The sequence below is a fragment of the Nelumbo lutea genome, chromosome 3 (assembly GCF_056320005.1).
Source record: "Nelumbo lutea isolate HS-2025 chromosome 3, American lotus-T2T, whole genome shotgun sequence".
NCBI classification, from domain to species: Eukaryota; Viridiplantae; Streptophyta; class Magnoliopsida; order Proteales; family Nelumbonaceae; genus Nelumbo; species Nelumbo lutea.
Genome location: NC_142686.1, coordinates 68010912 through 68038125, shown reverse-complemented (window position 1 = coordinate 68038125; position 27214 = coordinate 68010912). Strand labels below are relative to the sequence as shown.

The 27214-nt window shown below is 35.6% G+C and overlaps 1 protein-coding gene across 1 annotated transcript; it reads right to left on the bottom strand.

Moving 5' to 3' along the window:
• Nucleotides 1-460: 460 nt before the first annotated feature.
• LOC148865422 (putative WD repeat-containing protein C2A9.03) lies at nucleotides 461-16734 on the bottom strand. Its single transcript, XM_088975937.1, has 10 exons — nucleotides 16553-16734; nucleotides 15581-15719; nucleotides 14394-14561; nucleotides 14214-14300; nucleotides 6779-6913; nucleotides 6500-6610; nucleotides 1751-1842; nucleotides 1568-1673; nucleotides 1362-1448; nucleotides 461-1259 (listed from the first exon to the last, which is right to left on the bottom strand). The coding sequence occupies exons 2-10, from the start codon at nucleotides 15710-15712 to the stop codon at nucleotides 846-848; spliced, it is 1332 nt and encodes a 443-aa protein (XP_088832063.1). The 5' UTR covers nucleotides 15713-15719; nucleotides 16553-16734; the 3' UTR covers nucleotides 461-845.
• Between the last annotated feature and the right edge of the window lie 10480 nt (nucleotides 16735-27214).

Here is a 27214-nt window from a genome sequence, read left to right as displayed (position 1 = left end):
CTACCAATAGCAGAACTGGTCACCAATAACTAAGGTTCATCTCCATCCCAAATTGAGAATAGCATTTTCGACCACAAATAAGTATTTGAAAAAAGCAGTCACGTGATATCACATGTGAACTGTCTATTAGATAATTATCAGAAGGCTTAGGGATACTTGAAGACAATATGTACACAGTAGGGGCGTGGCTCTATAAAAAAGTAAGGTTATGAGTAAATGGTCTTGCAATTCAAGACAGAAATCCCTAACAAAGTAACGACCAAGGTGGCGTATTTTGTGTTCTTCCCACTTGACGTTTAAATTTAAACGCCGTATGAAGGATGGGTTCCAAAAGATTTGCAAACGCAACAGCGCCGATGCAACCGCAGTCACCCAGTCCATTGTCCGCCAAAGGAAACAAAAAAACAAAAAAAAAAAATGGAGGAAGTCTTGGACTTGTAATCGACTTGCCCAGCCTTAATTTTATAGCGGTAACCATGATATCTATGCATTATTTTCAGAATCCTTTACAAGAGGAAAAGAAAGAAAATCAGAAAATAAGCTATAGAAGCTCAGTACAAAATTAGAAATAATCCAAATACAACTAGGCAGTCCCCCCATAAGTACAAGCAACACGATTCAACTTTTACAGCTAGGACTGGAAATCACAACCTTGCGATGATTTTCTGGCTGGAGCTAAACACCGACTTCTTCCCGGTACGTCTATATAAATGTAAGAATTGCACGACTGGATTTTCTACATCAGTCATTTAACCAGACAGCCACCGACATTTAGTTGAAAGTTGCACTGTTACCTTCATGTAAGTACTTTCGTGGATGATGGATCATTACCCCGGATGGATAAATCACAGATAGGAATCAAAATAGCCATATGAATGCCTTCTGCTGTAGTGAAGCAAGCTGGCGTAAGTCCGATCCCACACTCCTATGAAGAGAGATTCGTCGTCTGGACTCAATGATACCCCAGATATTTCACCGAAGAAGTCAATTTCTTGCCGTTTCTTGAAGTCTGCCCTGGTGCTATATATGTGAACAAAATCTGCAGGCTCTGCCACTGCCATGAACTGTCCATCTGCAGAGAAATGGATTGATCGTACAGCTCCCAAATTGCCCTTGAGAACTGCAATGGGTGATGACAATTTCCTAATATCCCATACTCGGCATGTCTTGTCCTGGTTCCCAGTGGCAAATATACGGCCATCAGGGTGCCATGATGAAGCAAATGAGTAATCTAAATGGCCTACCAATGTCTCCACCGTCTGCGTATCATCAAAACAATTTGTAAGTAAAGCAACCCCAATAGATTCTGCCTTGTGTTCCCATTTTGATTATTGTACAATAATCAATATAACTTCTTGTACCTTCCCATTTTGTGAATCCACAAGTAATCCATCCAGGTGATCTCCCACTACTGTGATAAGCTTGCTATCTGGACTAGTTGACGTGTGCTGCAAGGAGATTTTGTGTAAGAACAAACTAGCTTACATACAATTTAACCATTGGGAAAAATGAAAAATGCTGAACTATATGAACTCATTAACAAAATAGGAGAAAGTAATTAACTGACATTTACTGGCCAGGGAAAGCGGAAGTGATTCATAAGCTGAAATTTCTCCATGTCGTATTCCCGTACACCACAGTCATTATTGGATGCCATGAAATGGATTCCACCACTACAAGAAGTTTGTAAATCAAACTTAGATCCTGGGCAATAAAAAAAAAGTGAGCAAAATTAAATAGAAAACAATACCTCAAACTGTTATATATCTCAACAGCATTTGTGATTGCATTGTCATCATAAGTTGTCCTTGTACAGAAGCTGACTCCCCGCTGATCCAGACGCTACAGCAGAAATCCGGTAAAAGCATATAATCATTAAGAGAAATAAGAAAGTGTAATGATAATAGGGCACTGAGAAGGTACCGCAAATATACAAATGCCTAAAAAAGATGTTTTTAATTGCTCTAGAACTTGATTGGACTAGTAGTCCCCAAAGTCAAGCAGTCCAAGTCAGTAGCTTCTGCACAGCATGCCTTTTTGAGTCCAGATCACCTGCTAACAAAATACATTCCAACACCCTCCCAATATGATCCAACACCACACATCTCATACATGGAGGGTCCCACTTTTATGGTGGGTCCCAGTCTCAAGCTGACATGTGTGGTGCCAGGTCCTGTTGGTAGGGTGTCGGGATGTGTTTTGTTGGCAGATCCCAACTTGCCTTATTTGTTCTAAATAAAAATTATTAAAGAAATAAAGAGACGTGAATACAAATGGGTGACAAAAATATCATCCAGAATAGATCAAAGCCCAAGACCCACACCACCCAAACCCTCCAACCCCTTTTAAAAACAAAAACTTGTATTTCCCAGCCCTTACAGACATCTAAATCAAATCTTACCACCAAAACCCCAGAAACTCCAAAGCCCAGGCATACCCTCGTATGATCATTCCAAGCCAACAATGATCCCACCATCTTTCTCCATTCAGATCTCCCCTCTTTGACCATCCATCTCACATTTACTATATGCTGATGACACACTGGTATTTATTAATGTTTTTGGTGGACCAAGTCATGAATCTTAGAGCTATATAAAAAAAAAAATTTGAAGGCCTCTCAAGGTTGCATATATGTTTAGGTCTATAAAAATTGAGTCGAGAAGGAAAGGTTATGAGTAAAAACTTCTTTTCCCTATCTTTGTTTCTCTACCCACCAAGGCAACCCACTCCAAATTTTTGTATCTCTACCCACCAAATTGTCCCATCACCAACCTCAACAAAATGCCACAGTAAAGTTGATGGAATCCAATTACATGCCCCTCCAATTCTAGAAGGTCCATGATTACCAATTGAGCTTCCAAAGTTTAGCTTGGTTCTGTTATTAGCCGACGGAATCCAATTCCCTTGGATCCGAGTGTTGTAGATGTCACAATTACATGCCATCCCAAATGATGTCATCAATTGAGAACTCCTTAAAAGCATCATTTGTTTTAGCCCAATGTGCTACCTTAACATTAACACCTTTAATGATCATCTCCTTTGACTTAGTTCTTAAAACAGCTTATTGCTCCTTTCTTCCCATATAGCCCATACTATAGCTGCTCTTATGGATAGTCTACATGATCCTTTCCCTCTTCCTTGGTTGTCTTTGGAATTTAGCATCAAAAAGGCTTTCCACATCTTGAGGTGACTTGGATACGGACAAACCAAGGCAAAGAGTGGAGGCTAGTAGTTCATGGAATCATGGCAAATGATAGGGGTGTTCATTCGGTCAGTACGGTTCAGAAATAGAACCTAACCGGCATTTCAGTTAGTTCATTTTCATGAACCAAACCGAATTCAAATCGGTTCAGTTTGGTTTTAATTCAGTTAATTTGGTTAGTTAAAATATAAGTGTGACCTGCATTTATATTAATAATTATTACTAAAATATATTAACATTTATAATTAAAATACATACCATATATTATTATATATATAAATAGTAATGTTAATATTCATATTAATATTTATAATTAAAATGTAAATATATGTACTCAGTTTTCGGTTTGGTTCGGTTGAATGTTTTTCTCAAACTGAATCGAAAACCGAAAACTGATTTCTAAAATCATAAAACCAAATGGACTAAAAAACGAAGTAACCAAACCGAATTGGCTTATTCGGTTTGGTTTGGTTCGGTTTGGTTCAGTTTTCGGTTTGATGAACCAAATTTGAACACCCCTAGCAAATGGATGAGATGTTGGTTTGAATGCAAGAGCTACTTTAGTTTGACCTAGGAAAGGAATATCAAGTATTTAACTAGCCTTTCTAAGCTTGGAAAGGTATAATGTTTATAATGGTACCGGAGCCAAGTTTTTGGAGGATCTATTGGTGGGAAAATGTCCTTTCAAAGGAAGGTTCCCAAACCTTTTTGCCATTTTGGCTTTTAAAAATAAACACATATCTTCTTTTGTGTCATTATCTTCAACTATGTTAAATTTGGAATCTAGGTTTAAGGAAGGGGTCACGAGACTTTCAATTTCTGGATATCACCAGACCTTTTCAATATCCTTGAAAATTCTTTGATTGATTTATCCTCTATGAAACACTTGCCAACACTTACTAGTTTCATGTGAAGGATCTTTTCAATTCATCCTTTGTTACCACATTATTGAGTGAGAGAGAGAGAGAGAGCAACATGGAGATGTACAAAAGCTACTATCTTGTGGGGTATTTAGTAGGAATACAAGATTCTTCAAAGGAATAGCAAATACAATGGAAACAATTATAGAAAATGTACCTACAAGATAGTGCATTAGAATATTAGATAAAGACTTTGAGCATATTTGCATCTTTCTCTACAGATGAAAAACCAAGAGGGTGAAGTAGGGTGGCCAATACATCAACCATAAGGGCTAGAGATTCAATTCAATGGACTCCAACTAGAAGCAATCTTTTGAGTCTAAGTTTTAATGGAAGTAGCATTGGAAATCTGGGCCATTTAAGGATAAGTGGTTCTTTTAGAGGTGAAGATGGTAAAATCTTTACAATCTATACAGGACCAGTCAGTTATGGAGGCTCCATTAAATCAGAATTGCAAGCAATTTTGCAAGGTTTGCACTTTGGGGCATAAGAAGTAGAAGGAAACTAAAGATAGTTGTGGGGTGGCTATGGGACAAGAACCATAGATTGTGGCAATACTGACAGATTATGAAGATAAAGAAGATGGCAGGTAAGGCTAGAGACTACTTTCCATTGGGTGCTTAGATCAACCAATAGCATGGCGAATGCCTTAGATAAAACAAATATCTAACAAATAACCTTTTTTGCTTTTTTTGAATCTAGTGGCTGAATCCCCCAGACCCCGACCACACCCCTAGAGGCAAGCCCAAACAAGTCCATGTTAGAGTCTTAAATTCTAAATTTTCACACAAAAAAATAATGATTTTATAATTTTAATTGCCTTTCAAGAAGAGATTTTATTAAGATGAATGAATGAACAACATTAGCAAATAGGGGTTGTTCATTCATTCATCTTAATAAAATATCTTCTTAAAAGGCAATTAAATTTATAAAGTCGTTATTTTTTGTGTGAAAATTAAGAATTTAAGACCCTAACATGGACTTCTTTGGGCATGCCTCGAGGGGCGTGGCATAAAGGCAGCTTGTAGAATCAGGAATGTACGTTTTACATCACATTAGCTACTTGAAATAATGCAATTGAAGAAAAAAAGAGATTGTGGGTTTTACATGCTTGAAAATGTTTTATATGTTTGATTTTATTTTTAAATGTTCATTTGAATATGCTTTACATGTTATGTTTGTCTTTTAATTTTAGATAATAGGTTTTCTAAAGCATTTATTTAAAATTTCAGTTTATATCTTTTATTAATATTATGTTTAATATTGTTTTTGATTTTTTGCTTTTTTTTATTTTTTTGGCATTTTTTTATTTTTCAGCATTTTTTCCCCTGCACCTTTTATTAATATTATGTTTAATTTGCATCAGGCGCAAATTTTCCCCTGCACCTTTTTTTGCGCCTTGCGCTTTTAAAACACTGATATATAAAATCTTAGACTTCATTTTTGGAATATATATATATATATAATCTTAGACTTCATTTTTGGCTCTTACGTTCTAAGAATTAAATCTTTAGTTTCCTTCCTACCTATGAAAAGAGAAAATACATGACCTCCAAGGCATTCTCCACAAGAAAATATCCAAATCTAACACCTCATACACCTCAGGCTTCTACTATTCAACTCGATTTCCTTGAACAGTAATAGACATTAGGGCCCACTTCTAAACCAACCCAAGCAAAAAACAAAATATATCTTGATTGCCCATGCTGACTACTTAAAGAGGACCTCTATGACTAGTACCCTCCATACGATTGGGAAGCCACTGAAATCTCTTGAACCTCTATTGTTTCGTTTTGAGAAAACCTTTAGAATAAAAAATAAAAAACTTGACGATCACCCCTACAATCTATATATGATTGGCTTATGGAACCAAATTAATGCACAGACCATCCACCTTTGTCTAAACATCCAACTAAATGTTATCACTTCATGTTTGCACATGTTTGGTTTCCAATGATGTGTTTGGGAACAATATATCAGGCAAAGTATGTTTTGGGAGGCCAGTCTATGTGCATGGGATTGTAATGTCATTATTTTAGCATGAATGATGGTAATATGTCGATGGATGTATTTTGTTCTTATGCCTATGCAATTGGAAAGGGGAAATGCACAAGCTAAAAGATTCAGAAATAGAAAAGACGCATATGAATTGGTCATCATATACAAACAAATGTTGGTAATTACAGTAGACACCCTATTGATCAAAAAAATACTGTAGCCACCCCATCTAATAGCATCACGGACATTTTTTGTCAAATCATAAACATAAAATACATATTGAAGTATCAGTAAATTAGTAAATTTTTGTATAAACTCAACATTCATATAGAGCTGTACACATTTTTTTACCAGTTGAAGCTGTAAAATACAACCTCACCTTGCAAGTAAGTTCTCCTTGGAAACCACCTGCAACAAGAAAGTTGCCTTTAACTGCAAGTGTGCTAATCTGAGTCTGTGTGAAACCTTCCAACAAGCTTCCTGGATGTTTCTTCATGACCAAATAAGAGTCGTTCAGTCCAAGAAAAAGCAGCTACAAACCATAATTATTCTAAAGAAAGAAAACAAAGACCCCTCAACAAATAAATAGATTTACACTCAACTTCCATTTTAATAATAACAATGGAATGCCAGAAGTGCATAGAGATAAAGAGTAAACCTCAGAAGGTGCCACATGCCCTGAGAAGTTCAAGACCTCCAACAAATTGCAAGATAATGCGGACCAGTGAATAACAGAATAATTTGACATCAAATAAACATCATGTTTTGAGGTGGCCCAAACCAAATTCCTCAGCTGAAAATAAAATGTAAGTTAGTGACCATCCTGAATGAAAAACTCAAGGCTATTTGCAACCAAGCAGAAAACAAAGACAAATTTTTTGAGATGCAAAGGACATAAAGTCATGTTATCATTCAGCAATAGATAAATAAAATGCAAAAACACCTGGATGCAGCAACCAACCTTTATGGAGTGGGTAGAGGGGAAGTGGAGAGGTGTGCAGAGGGCAAGTTCAGCAGGGCAGACAGTCTTGGATAAATTACAGTTAATCAAGGAGGAGCTGAAGGGGAGAAGGAAGTGATTGAGGAAAAGGAGAATAGAAAGAAGCGTTGGAGAAATTGTCAAACCTGGACAGATTATTAGAAGATGGAGACAGCAGGAGAGAAGCTCAGGTGGAAAGGGAAGTTTTGGAGAAAGAATTAGAAAGTCTAATTTTAAGGGAAGAAATCAGATGGAGAAAAAAAAAATACAGGGTTAATTGGCTAAAAGGAGATAAAAATTCTGCCTTTTTCCATGCTTTTGCAAGCGGCATAAGGATAAATCTGATATCAATGATCCAAGTGAAAGAGAAGTGGGTGGAAACTTGGGGAAAGATTCAAGAGAGGGTGGTGGACTTTTACAAGAGGCTGTATTGAGGTAGACAATGGAGCTGGGTGTCATTGGGGGGCTTATCTCTCAATCATCTGAGTGAGGTTTCAGCAAGGTGGCTAGAAAGGAGGTTTGAAAAGAGGAAGTTAGGGAAGCTTTGAAGAGAATAAGCGGGGATAAGGTGCCTGGACCTAATGGCATCAACTTTTAACTTCACTAAAAGTTGCTGGTATTTCATGGAGGAAGATGTTCTGAACTGGGGGTAGAGCAACTAATCATTGAAGGGGTTCCAAAGTGGTGGTGGGCTGGCTGAAAAACCCCGAGGATACCATATGGTGCTAGAAGAATGAAATTAACAAACTTGTTTGGCCGACAAGGATGGCTGGTTTTTATACAGTGGGTGGGGAGATCAGTAAATACTTTACTTGATGTGTTAGCCAAACAAGGGGCAAATAGGAAAGAATTGTTTCGGGCTCAGCTGTGAATTATGTAATTTATTACTAGCCAAACAAGGGGAGAGGCTGCAGCTCATGCCTCTCAACGGGTTGTTGTATGATGTTACAATTCTAAAGCAGTTTCTGAACTAATAAAACTTCATTACTCATCAGAAGAAAAAATAAAAAAAGATGTTCTGAACTGGTTGCCGGAGTTTTGGGAATCTGGATTGCTAGAAAGAAAGGGCAATGCAACTTTTCTTTCCCTAATAAAGAAGAAGGATGGGTCAGCGAACTTGAAAGATTTCATGTCAATTAGCTTGATATGCAGCCCATACAAGCTTTTGGCTAAGATTTTAGATAGTAGGCTGAAAAATATGGTCCACGAGGTGGTACGGACAAGTCAGATGGTGTTTGTGGAAGGTAGGCAGATCTTGGACGGAGTTTTGGTGACAAGTGAATGCATAGACTCAAGATTAAGGAGTGGGAGGCTCGGCCTGGTCTGTAAGCTAGACATAGAAAAAGCTTACAACCATGTCGAATGGGCTTCTTGGAGGAGATTCAGAGGCTAATGGGGTTTGGGGATAAGTGGAGAAGCTGGATTTATGGCTGCATCTCTTCAGTCTCCTAGTCTATTATCATCAATGGGGTCTCTTCGGAATTTTTTTCAAGCACCAAGAGGGCTAAGGCAAGGGAATCCAATCTCCCCTTTGTTGTTTGTATTAGTCATGGAGGTTCTGAATCTTCTGATGAAGAAAAGTTCTCAGTTGGGTTGGATCGAAGGATTCAAATCAGGGGTAGAGGGGCCTATTACCTCTCATCTCCAGTATGCAGATGACACCCTCATCTTTTTAGATGCATCTGCCGATCCGGTGCTGAGTTTGAGAGCCATTTTAGCAAATTTTGAAATGGTGACAGTTTTGAAGGTAAATCTTGAAAAAATTTATCAAAAAAAAAAAAAGGTAAATCTTGAAAAAAGTCACCTTATTGGAATCGGGGATATTAGCAGAAGTAACATGGAGCAGTTTGCATCAGTGCTGAATTGTTGGGGAATTCCCTTTCCTTTATCTGGGGGTACCGGTTGGTTCAAAGATATCTGCTGTTAACATATGGAGTCCTCTGTTGAGCGGGTGGAGAAGAGGCTAGACAGGTGGAAGGCAAAGTACTTGTCCTTTGGAGGTAGGATTACCCTCATTAGGAGTGTGCTTTCAAGCCTTCCCACATATTATTTTTCTCTATTGAAGGTTCTGAAGGGAGTGGCTGACAAACTAGAGAAGATCCAAAGGGATTTTTTGTGGGAAGGGGCAGGAAGGGCCAAGAAGTTCCACCTAGTGAGTTGGGATAAAGTGTGTAGGCCTAAGGAAAGGGGAGGTTTGGGGGAAAGAAGAATTAGGACTTTTAATAAAGCTTTATTAGGAAAATGGTTGTGGACATTTCGGCAGGAAAGAGAGAAGAAAGCACTGTGGAGGAGGGTGGTGGTTGGGAAATATGGGGTCGTGAGGTTTGGGTAGGAACCGAGGTAAGTTTCAAGGACTTGTGGGGTTAGTGTGTGGAAGGGTATTATGAGATTCAACCAGGATTCAGGGATCTGACGAAGTTTAAAGTTGGAAAAAGGTTCAAGGATAAGATTTTGGGAAGACGAATGGACTGAGTGGGGAAACTTTGTGAAATTTGTCCAAGATTATATAGACTGACTGAGCATCAAGTCACCATTGATCAGTGCTATGAATTGAGGGGGAAGCAACTAGTATGGAGCCCTAGGTTCAGAAGGCCCCTGCACAAACAAGAAGTGGAAGAGTGCATTCAGCTGCTGAACAAACTAGAACAGTCCAATGCCTCTCCCACTTCAGAGGATGGTCTTCGGCGGAAAGAGTGCAAGGATGGCAAGTTTTTTGTGAAATCCTTTTACTTGGCTTTGGTAAGAGACAATCAGGTTTCTGCTAGCATGAAAGGAGTGTGGGGGAACCCACAGATGCCAAGAGTGGAGGCATTTGCTTGGATGGTTGCCCTCAACAGTTTTCTATGTTTCTAACCACAGATCACTTGAAGAAAAGAGGCTTTTTCCTTCCAAGATTCTGCTATCTGTGCAAAATGGATGAGGAGACAGTGTTTCATCTGTTCTATACGTGCAAAGTGGCAAATTTCATCTGGAATTTCTACTCCTTCCTTTTTGGAAAGTCAAGTCTTCCATCCATCATCTCCTGCTGAGATTTTCTGTAGATGGCCGAAAATTAGTGGCAGAAAGAAAGCCAGAATTATGTGGAGCTGTATTCCTTTTGCAGTTTGCTTGTCGCTGTGGGCTGAAAGGAATAGAAGAGCATTCGAAAAAAAAGCAAAAAGTATGGAACTAATAGTTTCGGCTGTGGATTCATTGGTTTCAGACTGGGTGCTGGTTCTGCCAGAGTTTGATCATGTTAGAAGGGAGGATTTGATAGAGAATTTTTGGGGTATTCTAGAATTACAACGTCGTAATGAAGAAACTTTTCAGATTGTCCAGCTGTTACTCAATCTGGGACGTCTCCTTGACATCCAATGCCTTGTAATCTTTTTCTTTTTAATAAAATATTTTCTTCTATCCTTCAAAAAAAAAGCCTCAAAAGATAACATAATTCACCTAGGAACATCCAGATCATCAAATAATGCAGGATGCTTCAAGGTTTTGACAACAAAAAACCACAATGGATGATGGTAGGAAATAATCACACTGATAAGCTCTAAGAGACTGCAGTGTACTTTTTTTATCAATAACAGGAACATTTTATTAGAAAAAAACAGAGAGAAACAAGTACAACAGTAGGGAGAGGCCCTTAGGGTTAGGAATCCATACTCTACTATCTGAAAGGATAGGATCCAAAAAAACAGAATCAAGAATTTTTAGGAGTGAGGCAACCAGATCAAATTCATGGTCCCTCAGACCTCTTCTCAACCCTAGATCCCAATTGACACCCGATAAGGGGGAGAAAGCACAAAGCATTGTAAAGGTTGATTCTTAAAAATAGAGAGAGTACAAAGAGGGAGAAAAGGTCCTTGAGAATCGAGTTACCAACCCAGAGATCTTCCCAAAACAAAACCTTGTCTCTGGTACACACACCATACCTTATTAGATTTAAAAACTGGGGGAGAATACCATGAATGGCTTTCCACGGAGAAGCCAACATAACCTGTTGAGATACACCCATATCCCAACCATTGTCAGCTCGCTCATGAATGCTTTCAACCACCTCATGCTGAGTCTCTCCCTCTCCAAAGGCCACCTCCACAGCCACTTACCCAACAAGGCCAAATTTTTCTTACCTAGATTACCTATCCTCAAACCCCCTTGCTTGCTACTCTTACAAAGAACTTCCCACTCAATCAGATAATCCTTCTTCCTTCCCCAAGCTCCCATAAAAAATCCCTCATGACTTTTTCTATCTTTAACACCTCCCTCAAAGGTATCCTGAAGATTGACATGTAGTAAACTGGTAGATTAGCTTGGGTAAATTTTATCAAAGTAATTTTGCCTCCTAAAGATATATAATTCCTCTTCCACACTACAATCTCTCTAGAATTGGATCCCAAAACCTACTCTGCCGTGGGTTGTCCCCTAAGGGCATCCCTAGATATTCCAACGGCCAGTCTAACGTTGGTCAATCAAAGGAATCTACAACTACCAACTTCTCATTTAGGTTTGTTCCAACCACTCCACTCTTCTCGAAATTAATCTTCAACTTAGACATAGATTCAAATAATTCCACTTCCCACCTCAAATTTTTTTTGCTATCTAGGGATCCCCACTTTCACAAAAAAAAAAAAAAAAATGATCGGATCATCTGTAAACTGTAGACGTGTAAATATCAGGTCGTCATTTCCAATCCTTCATCCTCTAAAAATACCCCTTCAATTTTCTTCTGTTAACAACCTACTGAACACATTCACTATCAAGGTAAACAAAATGAGAGAGAGGTCCCCCTGTCTCAACCCTCTACTAGTTGGGAAGAAATCCTTAACCACTCCATTTATTAAGACTGAATAATGACAAGTCTTAACGCAATCTCCAATCCAGCCACACCATCTTTCCCCAAAACCATATCACCTCAAGATCTCAAGAAGGAATGGCCAATACACTGAATTATAAGCTTTTTTTCAAGATCCAACTTACATATAAAGCCTTGCTTCTTTCTTCTTTTTAAGTCCTCCACACTCATTAGTAATCAATATTCAATCAAATTATCTGTCTACCTTGAATGAAGGCCCTTTGGAACTAGCTATGAAAACAGGGAGGGCAGATTTCAATCTCAGCAACAACATTTTCACCACAATTTTATAAATGTTAATCACCAAGCTAATGGGTCTAAAATCTTTGGGATGAACTGAATTAAATTCCCTTTCTTTGGTATCACTATGAAGGCTAGAAAGGTTGCATAAATATTATACCTTGGCTGATAAAAGGTTCTTCAACAAACTCCTCAAATACAGCCCAAAGATTCTCCTTGATAATCACCCAACAATCCTGTTAAAAGGCCATCGTAAAACCATTAGGGATTGGGACTTTAGATCTATCCATAGAGAATACATCCCTCTTAATTTCATCCAAATCAAAATTCCTCTCCAATTACCTTACCCTCCAATCCTTTGTACACTGCCTTAAAGTGATTAACAAAGCACTTCACCATCTCCTCTTGATTTGTCGAAGTCACTCCATTCACCTCCAACTTTGCTACAAATTTCTCTCTTCTTCTACTGTTCACAATTGTGTGGAAGAATTTGGCGTTGCCATCTCCCTCCTGCTTTGTTTTCTGTCATCAACAAATCTCCTCTCTAAGAATTATCACTTCTAGTTCTTTTCTCAAATTCCACCTCAATCTTCCATCTTCCTCACTTAAAATGACTTGACTCTCCCTAGCATCCAACTAGTAGTGTTAAAAATAATAAATACCTTGTTACCTTTGCAGAGTTAGACATACTAAAGTAAAAGAGACACTAAATAAGATGAAGGGAAAGGCATGAGGACCTGAAAGGATTCCAATAGAAATGCGGAAAGGTATGGGAGAGGTAGGCTTGTTATGGCCAACTAAGCTATTTAATAAGATAGTAAAAGAAAAAGAGGATGTCTGATGATTAGAGAAATAGCAGTACGGTGTCTATGTTTAAGAACAAAGGTGATAATACAAAGTTGTAATAATTATATAAGGACTAAACTCATGAGCCACGCTATGAAACTATAAAAGGTTACATCAAATGGAGATTGAAGGGTACTCTAAGTTGCTAATTGGTTGGATGCAATCAGGCCGATTGGGAGAATGGAAATATAGACAAATGATAAGGAAAATACTCAATATAACAAGGGAGATTGGTATGTGCTTCAAGTGAACAAGAAGGTCAGCTAATGCGCTAGCAGATACCTTAGCAAAACAAGGGACTGTAAGAGAGAACATGTTTTGGGCAGTATTGTAATTAGTATGTAACTTGGGTCAACATCATAATATGGGATTGACAGTTGTACTTTGAAATATTTTGAAAATTCTTAATGAAGTTACCGATTCCAATAAAAAAAACGTAGCTGACCCCATGGGGTTCAAAAGGCAAAGAGTTGAACCTAGAAAGGGTGGTTATTGAAGGGGCCTCCCAAGTGGCAATTGGTTGGTTAGAGGATCAGAAAACAGCTGCTTGGATTTATAGAGATGCCATAAAGAAGGTTAGATGGTTAATACCTAACAAGGGAAATCATATTATCTATCCGATAGGTTCCAAGATCAACAAATGGGCTGGCTAACTTGTTAGCCATGCAAGGCATAAATAGGGGCCAATTGTATTGGGATCAATTGTAATAGTTGGTTTGAGGTGAGGTAGATATATTTACCTCCCTCTTCTGGAATCTGGATCCTCATTTTATATCTGTACTATAATAATAATGAAATGCTGGCATGTTATTTATCAAAAAAAAAATGGACCATGAAGAAAAACCTTCAAGCCTTAAACTAGATTTTTGAAACAAAATATCAAGAATGAACTAGTTCCAAAACAATTTAGAATACTTGAAAAAATAATGAGTTTTCCACTATAAAGCAATACTTCCGAGCTTAGTACAAGCACCACGCCAAGACACTCAAGATGGTTAAAGAGAAGATATGTCATAAAACAACTTGGTAAAAGGAAAGAAGGCTGAAATTACAATTTACAACAAAGTAGCATACAAAAATAAAAATATGCTTAGGTACTAGTATGCCACAAGTCACAACAACCAAAACAAAATGCGAACGAAGTCAATATACCAAGAACAACCACACATGATAAATAAGAAATCCACCAACCTGAAAATGGAGAATCGTGGGCTTCACCAATCTTGTATTGTGCCGAAACTCATAGTAGTTACCACCTTTTTCCATTTGTTTACATTCCTATGTAAAACCAATATAATCAATAGTTTCCCATCCCACAAAACACGGTTCATTATTTTTAAGTCATAAAATAAATATTGGACTGTAGCATACCTTATCTACAACTTCTCCTGATGAAGGGATATTCTCATAATTCTTGTACTGCTCTAACCTTGTCTTCCTGTACTTTTCTCTAGTTATGTTCAATCTTTCCCATGGAATCCCCTGAATATCTTTCCCTTTCCTTGCGTGAACAGAAGTTATATCAGTTACCTTGCTATGCTGCCAGTCAACACAACCAAGGAAACATGAAGACATCAGAACTGTTAAGATAACCATCAATAAAGAAGATATTATGCAAGAAAGTTCAAATCAACGAAGAAAAATGCAAAGAACAGGAAAACCCTTGAGTTAAATAACTGAAACTAATAAACAAGATACTCTAACATTATTTCTAGTAAATAATGAAGCACCTAGTCACATAGTTGCCTAGGCGCCACCTAGGTAGGTATCTAGGCAATAGAAACTTTCCAAAGAAAAAATCAAAATTCTAGATTATTTTCCTAAGTGTACATACCAACCAATACAAAACCTTGAGTTAAATAACTGAAACTAATTGACAAAGAACTCTATCATAGTCGTTAAGGCATCTAAAGGATTCTAGTAAACAAACTTTATAAAGAAGATCAAAATTCTAGATTATTTTCCTAATTGTGCATGCCAACCAATAGCACTTTACTAAACATAATGAATGTTGTATCCAGAAGACAATAACATTTTAAATCAATTAATTTCAATATTTCAAACATAACACTATATAACATAATAAGTATTTAATAGATTGTATGCCACAAAATTATTAGCAACTAAAGAATACTATAACAAGAGTAGAGCCCCTGCTATTTAATGTAATAGAGAGAGAGAGAGAGCGCACACACACACACACACAAAGTTTGTAGAAAAAGGCAACTCTTTGTCCTTTCTTTCTTTTTTCTTCTTAAAACCTCTGTATCTTGTCTAATAGTAAAACTATTAAACATAGCATAAGCTACATAATGGGAAATACTAACATAGATAGTGATAACATTACAATAAAGAGTCTGCCTTGTGATTTTTGTCACTAGACGGGTGAAGGAGGGCGTCTAGTCACCAAGGCAGGAACCTTTCTTTTATATAATCTATGACATTCATGCAAGGCACCCAACAAAAGGCACTGTCACCTTGCCTGCTTGGAAACTATTCACTCCACTAAGCTTAGTTAATTTATTAACAAGATTTTCAACAGCACGATAAAAACTAACCAGTTCGTAGTCATCAAGATCTGCTTCGCCATCACCTCTGCCATCGTACTCATCATCCATCTCATCCACTACATCTCCCACCTCTCCGTCGTAAGCCATGTCATCAAAGTCATCTCCTCGATGGTACGACATGTTATATCTGCACCAAACAGCAGAGGTAATTTATGTGAAAGAACAAACAATCTGTTCTAGATTTCTAGTAAAGGCAATAAAAAATAAGGAAAAAACAATATATTCTAGTAAAGGTAATTCCTAAGTTCAAAACTATCTTCGTACAAGAAAAACTCGCTCCAAGCTTTCGACAAATCCAAATATCCATAACTAAAAGAATTTTTTTTTACCAAAAAACATAAAACTAAAAGAATTTGAAGGGAAAGAAAAGAAATATATGTCAACAAATACGTTTATCCATCATTAGTGTTTACTAAATCATGATCTTTCGACAACCAAGATGGACTAATGAATAATCAATCACTACATTAACCCTAAAGAAATACAAAAAAGAAAATCTCCTTTTCCAAAAACAAAATAAAATGAATCTCCGGCATCTATAAATAAAGCTCGGAACTGACACAAAAGCTGCTAAAATTCTTAAAACAATCAAGCAAAAACAGAACTACATAGAAATTCAGAGAAACCTGAAAGCAACCTTACCAAACCCTAAGATTTCCGTTTTAGAATCCCAAAAAGAAAAGTTTAATTCCATTACAACTCTGAAAATAGGGTTTCACCAATCACAAAATCATCATATTAACCTAACTCAGAATAAGAGCATATTAACAAAAATAAAGAAAAACATATAACATAATTAATTCCATTCAACTCAAAATAAAAAATTTGCAAAAACCCTAGCTCATCCACCAACCACCAAATGATCAAACGAACACCGCCATACACCAATCCAACAAAGAGAAAGAAAATAATAATACGAAACTTGCAGGAAGAAGGGTGGAAAAGAGAAGACAAATCTACCTCAGAAATGTTAATCTCTGAGACGAAACCAGAACGAAATCTTCTGCCTCTGAATCCCTTCTCTCTCACTCGCTCTTCGTGAGACTGAAAAAAGACGTCTTCTTTATTGGAAGGCAGGCAAAATGATAGGAGTTGGAGACAATTAGAAGAGTGTGCATATGTCGAGTGTCGACAAACCCCAAAAAAAGCAAAAGCGATAAGAGAAAAATGCTCCTACAATACGCTCCACCTCACCCAAAACGGATGCGGTCGACTTCGAATCGATTATGTGTAACTGATGCAGGATAAAACAATACAAACACTCCTGAATTCCATTCGATCAATGATTCTCTTTCCAAGCGTACGATTCGGTGGCTGATGTCTGAACCCAATCCCTATTTGGAATGTCTAGTCACTGCCTCGAAGTCGGTGAAAGATTTGGAATTGTTCCGTACGTATGAGATCCAGTAGATACGTGTCACATGCATCCCTACGCTACATTTAATTGAACTTGCTCGGAATTACGAGACGGGCAATAATTATAATCATCTCGCTTAGACCGTTGGATTGTTTGACTACCTAGTCCTAGAGGAATGGAACGAATCAGACGGTTGAAATCATTCGACCGTAGCGGCGTTGCACGGTCTTAAGCTACGCCTATTACATGGGACCCAAAAATTGGTTGCTCATGCTTGCAAAGTGTCTAAATAGTAGCAAACGGATTCATGAGTCTCGTGACGTTGTGAAACGAGGAAGAGCTACGCAACTAGGCGTAGTCTAGGCCCCACAAAAACAAACAAGAGCTAAAGATTGAAAGAAAGAGTGGGGAGCGTGGATAGCTAGTCCGCCGGATTTTTTAAATAATTAATAATTTAAATATGTAGTGTAAAACTTTATGTTTTACATTTATATTTATATTTGTATTTATACTTATTAAGTCTAAAAGAATGATAATGTATACAAGTATATAATTATTTTATATTTTAATTTTTTAAATAATTAATAATTATATATATATATATTACATACTATTTTTAATAATTTTTTATAATATAAAAATAATAATAATAATTAATTTTAGTTAGGGTTGTTCATCTTATTAATATATATATATATATATATATATATATTAATATATATATATATATATTGATCAGTTTCATTTTGACCATTTATAAACTAACCAAAATTGAATTGACCTAACCAATATATATATATATATTAGCATTAAAATGTTATATATATAATATTTTAAATATATATTTTTAAAACAGGAAAGTGGAAAATCCCCATATTTCTTAGCCTAAAATATTTTATATCATACTTTTAAGTTTTAAATATATTTTTCTAATAATACCATTGTAATTTTTTAAATTTAAATTTAATATTTTTAGTTTAATTCTTTTGAACCAATAGACCAAACCGAAAATCTACCCAAACCAATACAACCCGAGTTAGTCAGTTTTCACTAATGGTTAGTCAATTTCGAGTGACCAACTCCCCAACCTGACCAGGTCAATTTGGTTGGCTAAATAGCTTGTAGTCGAACCGAAGCAACCCATGAACACTCCTAATTTCAACTAAATTAATAGTCTAATCTCTAATAAATAACAATAGTTTAATCTCCAATAACTATTAAAAATTTATAGCGGAAATACATAATTATTGAAAATACAATAAACATAATAATTATATAAATACAATAAATAATACAAATATATTAAATTAGTAAATAAATAGTGTAATCTCAAATAATAGTTTAACCTCTAATAAATATTAATCAATAAATTATAGCAAAAGTACATAATTATTAGAAATAAATTTATAGAAAAAATACAATAAATATAATAAGTATAATAAATTAAATTTATAAAGTTAAATAATAATTGTTTAATCTCCAATAATTATTGAAAATATATTTATCATAAAAACAACAAATAATTACTGCAAATACAATAATACTAATTTTAGTATATATAAATATAATAAATATAGACTATGATTTTAAATTTATTAATAATAAATATTAAGCTTTTTGAAAGTTATTTTCTTGAATTAGTCTTATCTTTAATAAACAACAATAGTTTAATCTCCAATAATTATTGAAAATTTATAGAAAAATACACAATTATTGAAAATAAATTTATAATGAAATACAATAAATAACTAGTAAAAATGCAATAATTACAGTAATTACAAAAATACAATAAATACTGAAAACATATTAAATTAGTAATTAAATAGTGTAATATAAAAAAAAATAGTTTAATCACTAATAAATATTAATCAATAAATTATAAAAAATACATAATTACTAGAAATAAATTTATATATAAAATGCAATAAATACAATAAGTATAATAAATTAAATTTGAAAAGTTAAAACATTAGTTTAATCCCAATATTTATCACAAAAACAATAAATAATTGTTGAAATTAAAATATATATTAATTTTAGTATATATAAATATATAATAAATAACTAATTTCAATTATACCAATTAATACTTCTAGAAAATAAATTTCGAAAAAATTAATATTTATTAATAATAACTTTAAAATCTTAGTATATATTTATTTGAATTTTTAAAATATTATTTATTTATTTAATTTAATAATCCAAAAAATTATAATTTATACTATTATTACATAATTTAATTATTAATTTTGTAAATTATTAAATCATTATAAATTTTAATGTTTTATTATAATTATTTTTTAATTTTAAGAACATTTTAAAATTCATTACATATTTTCGCTATTTTAACTATTTCAAACTTAGTTATGTTAAATATTTCATTATTGAAAATATTTAGTTATTTAAATATTTAAAATTTCTTGTTATTTGAATTTTATTTATTTTAAAGTTATTACATAACATTAAGAATTTTATTATATAATTATTTTTCTATTTTTAGTGTTTTGTAATTTAAGATATTTAGTTACTGAAATATTTAAATAATATTTTTTAATGTTAAATTATTATTATTTGAATAGCATTTAAACTGAATAATCCATAAAACTATAATTTATATTGTTAGTACATAATTTTGTGATGAATTTTGTAAAAATATAAAATTATTCATAATATGAATATTATTAAATCTATTATAATTATTTTTTATGTTTTATAAATATTTTAAAGTCATATAATTTCGTATAATATTTAAATCATTCTTAATTTTTTTTAGATAGATATAGATAAAAAGTGAGTAAGAGGATTAATAAGAATTAGAGATAATTTAGAAGAAAGTGTGGGATAGTGGTGCCACTTGGCTGGACAACCTTGCTTATATATATATATTATGCTCGTGACGTTAAAGATGTAATACATTTCATTTCAGCTAAGATGGGTATTTGAAATATAACAAAAGCTTAGAAAGAAGTGATCCACCTTATTTAACAAATCTGACCAAAGCAAATCAGACATTGCCTGAAGAAAGCCATCAAAGCGAAACGTAGCTCAAATTAATCCAAACTATCCAAAATTACCCAAACCGACTTAACTTGTTGAGACAAAGATAAATTAAAGTCAACAAAGCTGAACAAGATGCGGACAATTTTAGATTACTCAGTTCAAAACCACACTATCATGATACAAATGAATCCAAATCAACATACATATAACCATCTGGTGGACATTGAATATAGCTAATGTTAATCAAACCCATTCTTCCAAATGCCGCGAAACTGAGTCCTACAAAATCGAGGTAGAACCAACTATACATTACCCAAAACTAACCAAGCCCTGGCCAACCAATGAACCATTAATCAAATACATACCAACTAACAAAGGTTATGGGAAAATTTCTTTTATTCAAACTCTTGCTCATAGGATGCTCTCAATATAGCAGGTATATCATAGATTAAGTTCTTGTTTTCTTTTAGTGCTCAAACATCATTTTATAGATGTTGGGACCATGTAACCATTAGAAAGCTATTGAAATAGCTTCAAGCCATTTTTGGCAATATTCAAACCTTAATTCCAACAAATAGAAGTCCTAAAAGAAGAAACTAGTCTTTATACCTTTAAACGGTCAATTTTTACTACAAGTAGCCAATTGATAAACTTTATTGGTCGACTGTCACTCATAGGTGGAAATCTATTTTCTTTGGTAATTGACCAACCCCACATATTGGTCAACTAACAACCTTATGCCAATGCTCGACTGTCGAAGGTAGTTGACTCTTGAACAACAACAACGTATTTGATGCCTCGACTTTCAAAGGTAGTCAATTCATTAGAAACCTATAGTCGACTCATGAATAGTGATAGCATATTTCATGCCTTGGTTGTCAAAGGTAGATCATTTGAGTATGCAACCCCTCATTGTTCAAAACCTTAGAACTATGCATAATTTTATTCTAAATGTCTAGATATTATTACCTTGATCTTACAAAGCAAAATTAAACATTTTTTAAGTCAAAGAAAACCTAAGAATCAGATATAACATAACTAGACCTATTCATGGGCCAGGCTTTTGCTTTTCATTAATAGGATTTTGAAGGCCCGAGCCCGAGCCCGAGCCCGGCTCGACCAACGGGCCTACAACATGGGCCCAAGCCTAACCCTCATATAAAGCCTGAAGCCTGGGCCCGAGCTCGAAGCCCAATTCACACAATTTTGTTCTACAAGATTCTCTAACTCTTTTCTTACTTAAAGTCTTCAACAGATGGCAAATGGGTTTAACTTCAATGCATTTGTGATTTCACTCATAAGTGATAAGCCCAAAACTTATGTACTTGAGCTAATAGAGTTGAGAAATGCATGATTTGTAGAGATTATAGATTACAGAATGCATGATTTGTACAAAACTGAGAAATATAGGAGTACAGGACTCACCGCCAGAGAGAGGGGCGACTAAGTTCATTGGTGGAGCGACTAGCGCCAGTGCTTTGAGTTCATTGGCTCTTGAGAAAGTGAGAATATGCAACAGTGAGTGAGAAACTGAGAATGAGAACTGTGAGAGAGACGAGAGAGAGAAGACTGGGGGCGAGAGAGATATAGATAGAGAGAGAGAAGACTCACAGCCGGAGAGAGAGACAACCAGTGCCTAAGATTGTCGGTGCCTGAGCTCATGTGTTGCCTCTGAGACTGAGAATGGTGGCTACCTATCTGGGTTCACACTAGTTCTTAAGAGTGAGAATGAGGAGAGAAGATAGAAGATGAAGACTGAAGAAAGGGAATAGGAAAGGGTTATTCGGCTAGGGTTTAGAATAGGTTACACTTGGTCAAGCCGGGCTTTTGTGGCAAATCTCAAGCCCAACCCGTAAAACAATGGGGCTCGGGCTTTTAGGACCGAGGTCAAGCCCATGGGCTAATATCTATGCACAAGCCCGTCCTAGGGTTAGGTCGGGTTGGCCCATCAAGCTACCCGGCCAATGAACAGGTCTAAACATAACCATTAGTTTTTAAGGTTTGGTAGACAGTGTATGCTTTTAGGTCTAATCAAACTAATTTAATCGGATATTTATTAATGAATAAAATTAGAACATTATTATTTCATGTATGTTTTGGTATGTTTTTATGGCTTACCCCTTAAATTGGACATTTATAAAACTTATGTTAGTTTAAAATGTTCTCAGCCATTTGATAAATTAAAGAGTTTATTTTGGAGGGAAAATTACACTCATTTAGAGTGTTCTCTTTAGCATCCCTTTACATACACTCTTAGTAGTAGCTACTCCTTGGGAGGTACTTAGGATGATTAACAAAATTAGTTTGGAATTTCTATGGGCTGATTGTAATGGCAAATCGAAACACCATTGGGTGGCATGGGATACTATCAGTAAACCTTTTAGTGAAGGGGGGCTGAATATTTAGAGGGTTTTTGATGTTGATGTGTCTCTTCAAATAAAATCCTTGTGGAATGCAACTTATGGGAATTCTTTATGGGCTTAATTTTTTCATACTAAATGCCTCCACAACTCTCACTTGGCTTTATTAAATGAAACAAATTCTATCTCTAGAACTTGGAAAAGGAACTTGAATTTTGCTAATATTGTGCTAGAAAAAATGATGTGGTTGGTGGGAAAAGGAAATATTTCCTTCTAGTTTGATACTTGGGTTGGTGATAATCCCCTCTTTTGCTTTGATAAAGATGATGTTGAAATTACTACCTCTATGATCATAAAGGATGTTTTTTTGGATAATGGAGGTGGGAATGTTCCCCTCCTCTCTGACTTTATCACAATGGAAAAAGTGGATGAAATTATTTCTTCTCATGTTATTTTATCCAATAATAATGATAAGGTGATTTGGAAGCATACAACTAATGCAATTTTTGTAGCTAAGAAAGCTTGGGATCTTATTTGATCTAGAGGACTGGAAGATAGATGTGGGTGGTATGTTAAGGCTACGTGCAGTGGTCTCCTTGAAAAACGAATGAAGGTTGAGGGCAAAGGGTAGGCTAAGGGCTCTAATTGATAGAATGTGTGTTCATTATGATTTGTGTCTCCCTTTATAAGGAGAGATCCCAAGGTCCTAAAAGGAAGGAGCCAAAAGAGTTTGATTCCCACTTGGAAAAGGAATCTTTGATTTAGTGTTATTGTTAGGGGGAGACTGATAAGGTTTTGCCACGTGTCTTATGAGATCTCTCCAGTGTGAGTTTTCTTGAAACCCTAAATCAGACCAAATTCCAGTATTGCCTTGGACTTTGGAGACAGATGGGCAAAACTCAAATATTATACCCGACCCGTAGATTCAATTATGGTACTGCACTAGGTGTTGGATTGGGCTATCTTTGATATGCCAATCAGTGAGATCCTTAAACGGGTCAAAACCTGGGTATGTTGCGGCAATATGAGAATTCACCTAAGTGGGTGATCATAGTGACAAGATCAGCCCCTTTGTCGGACAAAGTGAATGGTCGAGGAATGCACTCTCTTTGATGGAAACGTAAACTACCGGTAGTTGATTTCAAATTGTTGATATTTGTTTTTGCAAAATATATTTATATAGAGGTATATACATATATTATGGTTTCACAAAATGTTTGCAAAAAAGTTTTAATTCCCGGGATTCAAGTGAGTAGAGAGTGCAATGCTGTACCTTGCAGCCGAGGGAGAGGTCCACTCTTGTCGGACAGTGTTTGATCATTATGGGCTGAGAGGTTAGTGTAAGACCATTTAGGGATAATAAACCTAAATCTCATATTTGCCCACAATCCTTGGGCCTTCATAAGATGGCTGGACCCAAGGAACATTTAATGTAAATGTTGGGCCCATTAAGAGCCCATACTAATGGATTCAGGGGTTCATTGTATTCAGTAGTGAATTCGGCCAGCCCTAATAACAGAGGCTAGGCTTAACCCAATGTGGCTTATTTGGAGATCAATGATAGGGTTCCACGCCATACAAAGAGAGCTAAGCTAGCCAACATTAAAAGGAAGTGAGTTTGAAAGCTTAATGGGCCTAAAGCCCATTTCAAACTAAGTTAATTCGATTAATTAATTAGGGGAAAATTTGGGTATGGATCAACAAATAAGGATAAGAGGATAACTCTTATCCACTTAAAGAGTCTAGATCCAAATAAAGAATTGGATTAGGAAACTTCTAATTAGATTACAAGAAACTAATCCTGATCTGCAAATAAGATAAGGGATAAGCCTTATCACTTAAAGAGTCCAAATCCAAATAAAGATTTGGATTAAGAAACTCTAATTAGATTACAAGAAACTAATCCTGACCAGTAGATAAGATAAGGGATAAGCCTTATCACTTAAAGAGTCCAAATCCAAATAAAGATTTGAATTAAGAAACTCCTAATTAGATTAGGAGATTAACTCTTTAAGGTCTATATAAAGGAGGAGGGTGAAATGGAATAATATACACAGTTTGACTACCTTTTCTACATTTAGTTCTCTCTTTCTCTATTCTTGCCACCCTACCCTGTTCGATCTCCACCTCTTGGAGTGATCAAGATTGGATTTTGATATTATTTCTTGGTGGAAGAAACAATCTTAAATTTGTGCTCACATCCCTACACAATTCTTGCTGAAGAATTGGGGTATTTGCTAAAGAATTCACTTGCTGATCCTGCCTCACCCTTAGCTGTGTCATCTTCAGTGGAGAAAAGATTTGGTACCCTCTTTGGGTGTGAACACCTACATTGGGAGGAGCTTTTTGCATGGATTCCATATCAGATATTCATCTCCTTAATCTTGGTTTTAGATTTGGTTCGATTTGTTTCAAGAATAAACCTTGAAAAATGCAATTTTTCTAAATCAGGGAACATGATTCCTAGATGGGAGAAAGAAATTTTTGAAATTTCGCCTAGCCACCCTACATGGTTCAGCCATCCATATGATGGATCTCCCATCCCTTCAGTGGTATCAGAGCCAGGTTCAAGTCTTGAACCAAATATGGACCAGATCTGAACCTGCGCAAATGAGCAAAAAATGTTCTACCCAATTTGCGCAAGTTTATTGTTTTTCTAAGAAATCGGTTCTTGGTAATGGGCATGTAGATCTAAAATTAATTCTTTATTATTCTTTAATGATTATGGAATGGTTCTATAATTGTTCGTTCGATTCTTGGGCTGCTATTTGATATTGATCGAATTCTTTAAAGGTGGTAAGATTTGCACACCTTGCAATTTTTCATTCTATGCATTTTGGTCTATAAATATTTTTTTTATTTTTAGACAAAATGTATAGGATTCGGTGTGATATAATTAATAGAAAATTAGTTTTTTCTATTTATTTTTATGTCTGAAGACTTTCTGGAATGCATAGAAGAAGAGAAGACCTTTTGCAGTGTAAGAAACTGCAATCTACGATTTGTAGATAACGATTTCACTATTTGCGATTAACCCTTTGTTTTGCAAGTGTGAAATCACACATACAACCCTCTAATATGTATTCTCGTTGATTCTTGATTGTCTTTAATTGGCTGTCATTAATTTCATATCACAATCTTGAATTGTATCTTGCAATAGATACCAAACCCTAGGCCGGTTTGACCCAAGATTGGTCCAAACTAGTTAGACCGAATCTGTGGTTCAATAAGGGTCTATTCTCAACCCAAAATTCTGATTTGGGCCAAGGGTTTGATGGCCCATTGCAAGATACAATTCGGCCCACCCTATAAAACCCAGTTTTGACAAGTTAAAACTACATTAGCCCATTTTCAGCATAAATGATATATGGGTCGAATTGCCTTTTGCAGTTCAGCCCATATACTTAGATAATGTTAAGGGCTTTAATGGGCTGATATTGATTTAACTTAATTAATTTAGGGTTTTACAATTGATTTAATTGCTTTGATCAATTATGTGATTGTTTTATGCATGTGATGTATGATGTGTGATGTGCTACGTGCATGGGCCATAAGCACTTGGCCCATGTTCATTTGATAGTGGCTATTTCGCATACCATGGCTGAATGCACATCATTGCCATGGTGCCCTTAAGATCATTAGATGATCTCCCTTCTTAATAGGCCCCACATTAGCTTCCTCCCCAAGAGGAATCATGCGAAACCTTAGCCCATTTAGGGTCCATCTAAATCTAACTTTGAGAATGCTAGTAGGAGCCACTTTGGTTTGACCTAAATAAAGAACTAGGGCGTAATTACTCGTTATCTCTAGCAAAATATAAGTGCATGTGATAGGGAGATTCATATGATGAACTCTCTAAAGGCCTTCCATCATTAGCATGAAGATGGACTTATCAGTAACGAAGAGATGCACCATAAAATTGGGCTATCCATTTGCTGGTGAGTCTGTTGGATTATTTCATAAGATGATAGGGGCATCATAGACTGATATGGGAGGGGCCTATCCTAAAATGGAAGACTCTCTCACGGTACCTTGGCATTCACGAATATGATGGGTAAGCACTTACTGGACTGAAATGTTTAAAATAAAATGACAATGAACCTTGTTTGATAGAATTCAAAGGGAAAACTCAGAAGATGAGTGGATACGATCTTTTACAAAAGGTGGTGAGGTTATGCAGCTGAAATAGTTTGCTCCATGCACTATATGTTATTTCCCACACTTCTAGAGACATAACCGTAGTCTCCGTCACTGAGATGGGAGAAAAATCTCAGAGATGAATGAAGGAAAATGGAACATAGATTAAAATCCATTTCTATGTAGATAACATCAATTAAATCAGGTTGTGGACTAGTAATTTGCTTTGCCCTATATAAGAAATGGCAAATGAACAATTCGCCAAATTGTTGGACAATAATAAGCTTAAGGGCCCAAACTATGTTGATTAGTTTTGTAACCTTGTGTTGGTTTTAACGTTTAAGAAATTGGATAAGGTTGCTAAAAACTCTAATCTGGATCGTCCGAGTGATAGGGCTTCTGAGGCTCGTAGGAAGGAATATCAAGAATGGAAAGAGAACTCTCTTATCCGGTGCTACATCATAGCCTCCCTCGACAATCTGTTACAGAGATAGTTCAATTAGATCAAAATGTCTAAGGATATCCTAGATAGTCTGAGGATAATGTATGAAGAGCAGAATCGTTCTACTTGACATAAGGTCTTAAAGTTGTTTTATGACCACTAAAATGACTAAGAGCCAAATGGTTCATGACCATTATCTAAAGATGATGGGATACATCAATGAACTGGAGGTTCTTGGGTCAAGGGTTGATCATGTCACCAAAGTTGATGCCATCTTAAACTCCTTGCCTCGCTCATTTAATTAGTTTATCATGAACTATAACATG

Coding starts and splice junctions, on each gene's coding strand:
- LOC148865422 (XM_088975937.1), bottom strand. CDS start 15,712: ATGTCGTACCATCGAGGAGATGACTTTGATGACATGGCTTACGACGGA. Junction 1,843..6,499: donor AAGGAGAACTTACTTGCAAG/GTGAGGTTGTAT, acceptor TTTCTGCTGTAG/CGTCTGGATCAGCGGGGAGT. Junction 1,449..1,567: donor GCTTTCCCTGGCCAGTAAAT/GTCAGTTAATTA, acceptor ATCTCCTTGCAG/CACACGTCAACTAGTCCAGA.